The following is a 3,773-nucleotide window of genomic DNA, read 5'->3' as shown; positions in this document are numbered from 1 at the left end:
CTTCGTATCTGTACTCACACCGATGTGAGTTGACATAATATTGCTTATCAGTGTTCATACAGTGAAAACACTATAAACGTCATAAAATATATTGCATAGTTAAAATATGTAAGTTAAAATTTTTTAAATAAAATATAAATAAAAAATATATAAATTTCATATAAAAATAAAATCATTAATTATATTCCAATATCCCTGCAAACGATTCCCTGATACAAAGAAAAAAATAATAGTCGTTACCGACATTTTAATTCTTTCTTTGTTTCTGTAATGAAAACAATCATAATTAAATATATTCTTATCTAAGAATTATATATAAGGATATATAAAAGACAGGAAAATGAATATTTATAAGAATGAATAATTAATTCCCTAGACAGATTCATGTTTTTGCTATGTTTAGTGAAACATAACAAAAAAAAATATTAAACAATCTGTTGGTACACTGAGGAATTATAATGAGACATGTTATAATACCTTGTATGTCGACAATTTGTCGATTCTTTCGAGATCGGACTGCGTTAGAATAGAATTAAAGTCTTCTTCCTTATAATTTGTTTCTTCTCTCTTAAAAATCTCTTCTTCTAAGCGGTATTCTTCGATCACTGACTCCTCGTACGGTTCGAGATCATAGTCCGAATGCTTGTCCTGCTCGTCGACCTCTGAATTTTCTTCAATATGTTTCGAAGCCTGAATTAAAAAAGTGTAAATTATAATTCTATGTAATTTTATTGTAATAGGCAACACAATGAACGTCTGGCATTGTGCCAGACGTTGATTGAACGCCAGATAAACAAGTTTTGTTTTTTGTTTTGTTGAAACTTGACGAGTGATAAGACAAACTTGATGTTTTTTGTATTATTTCAGCAATATAAACTTTTCGGATTTTTTTACTTTTTCATATGTTGACAAAATGACAATTAATGTAGTATACAAATGCTTAAACTTACATCAGTGCTTTGAAAGGTAGCAACTGACTCTGGCGATATTCTGTGAACTTTGGCAGAGGTTGTTTTTTTCACATGACATCTACAAACTTGACGGTCTTTCTCTTCAACGTTGTCGATTATCTGATTGCTGATCTGATGTCGGTTGTTCAAATCCGCGACTAATTGACGTTTTCGTCGCCTCTCTTTTGAACTTTTAAGAGCACGAGTTATTGCTTCAGCAAACTCGATATTAGTTGGTCGACAGTAGTCACGATTTCTAGCCATTGCATCTGTGAAAAAACATTTTTAACGTAAATTAAATATGAATGCATTTTTAACATTAATCAGATATGAAAGCAATGTAGTCAAAATAATATAATAAAGATGTGACCTTGACATGCTTCGGCGAAGCGAGTTCTTTTTAAAGCGTATAAATTTTTTGTACCCAGCCACGTGACATGAGATAAAATATCTATATCGCTAGTAAAGGCACATTTAAAATAATGTCCTGCAGAGTCCACGGGATTCATACCACCTAAATAGATGAAGTGATTGACTTGTAAATAATATCATTATATCATATGAAGAAGAGACTTTGATACAATCAATTTTTATTAAATATAAAAAATAAAAATAATATTTACCGCATTGTCATAAGTCGCCTGATCGACATTTTGAAAATTTAGAAAATCATCTATTTTGAAAAATATAAAATTTTTATAAAATACACATTTTTTTACCACTAACTATTTTTTTATATACTTTAAACTTAAATTTATTGGTGATATTTTTTTTGTATGTATCTTACCTGAGTCAACTGCCACAATGAGAATAACTTTGCCAAAACATACCACCTGTAAAACACAGTTAGTAATAATATTTTTCATTTATTTTATTATTGGTCACTTTTCCCACTTTCGGTACAATAACTTTGTTTACTAGAATAAGCTGCTTTGTAGTAATCAAACGTAATTGGCTCTTATACTCATAAAACCAACAAATTAACGTCAAGTGGTGACAAGACAACTCAGCAACTGTTGTGTTGAACGCGGCCGTTCACAACACATGCCACGGCGGTTCCGACGCATTTTCATTGCAGTGCGGTTACGGTGCATTTTCATCGCAGTGCGCGCACGTCGCTGTGATATTCACCACGTGCGCTCTCTGTGCGGTTATAATGGCGTTTTCCATGCAGTGATTGCACAGAGATGCCACTGTGAACGCACGCCGTGACTGCACGGTGTGCCTTCGCGTGCGATTGCACGTTTTGCTATCGGGGTGGTACTAGTGGTAATACCGATCGTGGTACTTGCTGTGAACGGTACTTTTACTAATACGAACGTTACCGGCATGAGTTACTCTTATTTTGCGGCCCATGGTGCACGTCTATTCTAAGTCTATACTCTATGGTTAAGGAGCGCTACGCCTAAAGGCGGTGTTTTAAAGAGAATTTCTTCTCGACCAATCACAGAACGTTTCTTGACTTTTAGACCGGGTTCCTGACTGAACTTTGGAGAACTAACTACTGGACATTACTTGTAGAGGTCCAGAGAGTTAAAAAACGTAATAAAAGGTTTGACCAATCAGAACGTTTTAAAGGACAGCCAATCAGGTAGTTTTACGGGTTTTAATCGGTTTCTAAGGTGAGTTTTCGAAAACTGACCACTGGACGTGGTTCACAGGGGTCCAAGGTGTTGGAATAAACGACAATCTGTTCGATTAATCAGGTCGCTTGTTACTAGGAGAACGACCAATCAGATTTTGTCGTGGCGCAAAATGGCTTAATGTTACTTGTAAGCGAGCGGAAACTGAAATATATGTTAAGGCCTGTTCTACAATACAGTCGTAAGTCGTAAGTCGTAAGAAATTGACCAATCACAGACCAATTACAGAAGAATAATCGATTGTGATTGGTCAATTTCTCACGACTTACGACTTACGACTGTATTGTAGAACAGGTCTAAAAGCGGTCTTATAAATATAATTAGCGCAAAAATGCATGAGATTAATAATTATAACTGGTAACTATAAGACGGAACTTAAAGTACAAAATTCTTAAATTTAGGTGATGACACAGTGGTTTTGTCGTAGTTTAACGTCATTGTGGACGATGGTTGTCGTAGTTTTGTCGTAGTTTAACGTCATTGCGGACGACGGGAAGGGAAAAATGTCGGGATGTGACAATTACTAATTACTTAACATAAGAACGGCTTATAATTAAAGTTTACAAAGGTTGGAACGGATACAAAGTCTGGCAGCGCTTCGCGATTTACGTGTGATAACGAAGATCAGTACTAGGCACGTCGCACGAATATACTACTTGTTCGGTTACCAACTTAGGCTTATACCATGATTTTTCGGCGTACGTTTTATATCGCGGATCCCTCTTTGAAACAACCGGTTGTAGAAAAGTTCTAGGTACTGTTACCGGTACTAAATGTTTCCAAATACTGAAGTTACAAGTTATATTTTCTACGGTTGGATGACCTTTGGATTTTAATTGCTAACTGACAAGAATTGTTTGATTTTCTGGTTGAGAATTTATGGAAGTTGTTGGAAATTGTAAATTTGAGATATTTGCTTCCTGGAAATCTACTTCAATTTGATATTCTCGTGCGAGTTTTTGTAACTGTACTGTTCTTCCGGCTCTTACGCCTCGTCTATTTGGCCGTGGCATCTACGGAACAACTTGGGATAGAAACCGAATCGTGTGATTTTTGGATACTGGATTACTACCTTGTTAGGAACAGTGGTTCGCTTCCTTACACAAGCGCACACGACTGCTTGGATTGACGGATGAAATAAAGAAGACGTGTTTTCGGATAACGTCTCTTGGATTTTATA

General features: G+C 35.4%; 1 protein-coding gene across 1 annotated transcript; it reads right to left on the bottom strand.

The window, feature by feature from the left end:
* Window positions 1-226: 226 nt before the first annotated feature.
* Window positions 227-1,302, bottom strand: LOC109860107. Its single transcript, XM_020438975.1, has 3 exons — window positions 951-1,302; window positions 478-690; window positions 227-265 (listed from the first exon to the last, which is right to left on the bottom strand). Exons 1-3 carry the CDS (start codon window positions 1,212-1,214, stop codon window positions 248-250), a joined length of 495 nt encoding a protein of 164 aa, XP_020294564.1. The 5' UTR covers window positions 1,215-1,302; the 3' UTR covers window positions 227-247.
* Between the last annotated feature and the right edge of the window lie 2,471 nt (window positions 1,303-3,773).

The sequence above is a fragment of the Pseudomyrmex gracilis genome, unplaced genomic scaffold (assembly GCF_002006095.1).
Source record: "Pseudomyrmex gracilis isolate BER0280 unplaced genomic scaffold, ASM200609v1 scaffold_329, whole genome shotgun sequence".
NCBI classification, from domain to species: Eukaryota; Metazoa; Arthropoda; class Insecta; order Hymenoptera; family Formicidae; genus Pseudomyrmex; species Pseudomyrmex gracilis.
Note: the sequence above shows the minus strand (reverse complement) of the source record. Positions and strands in the feature narration are given on the sequence as shown.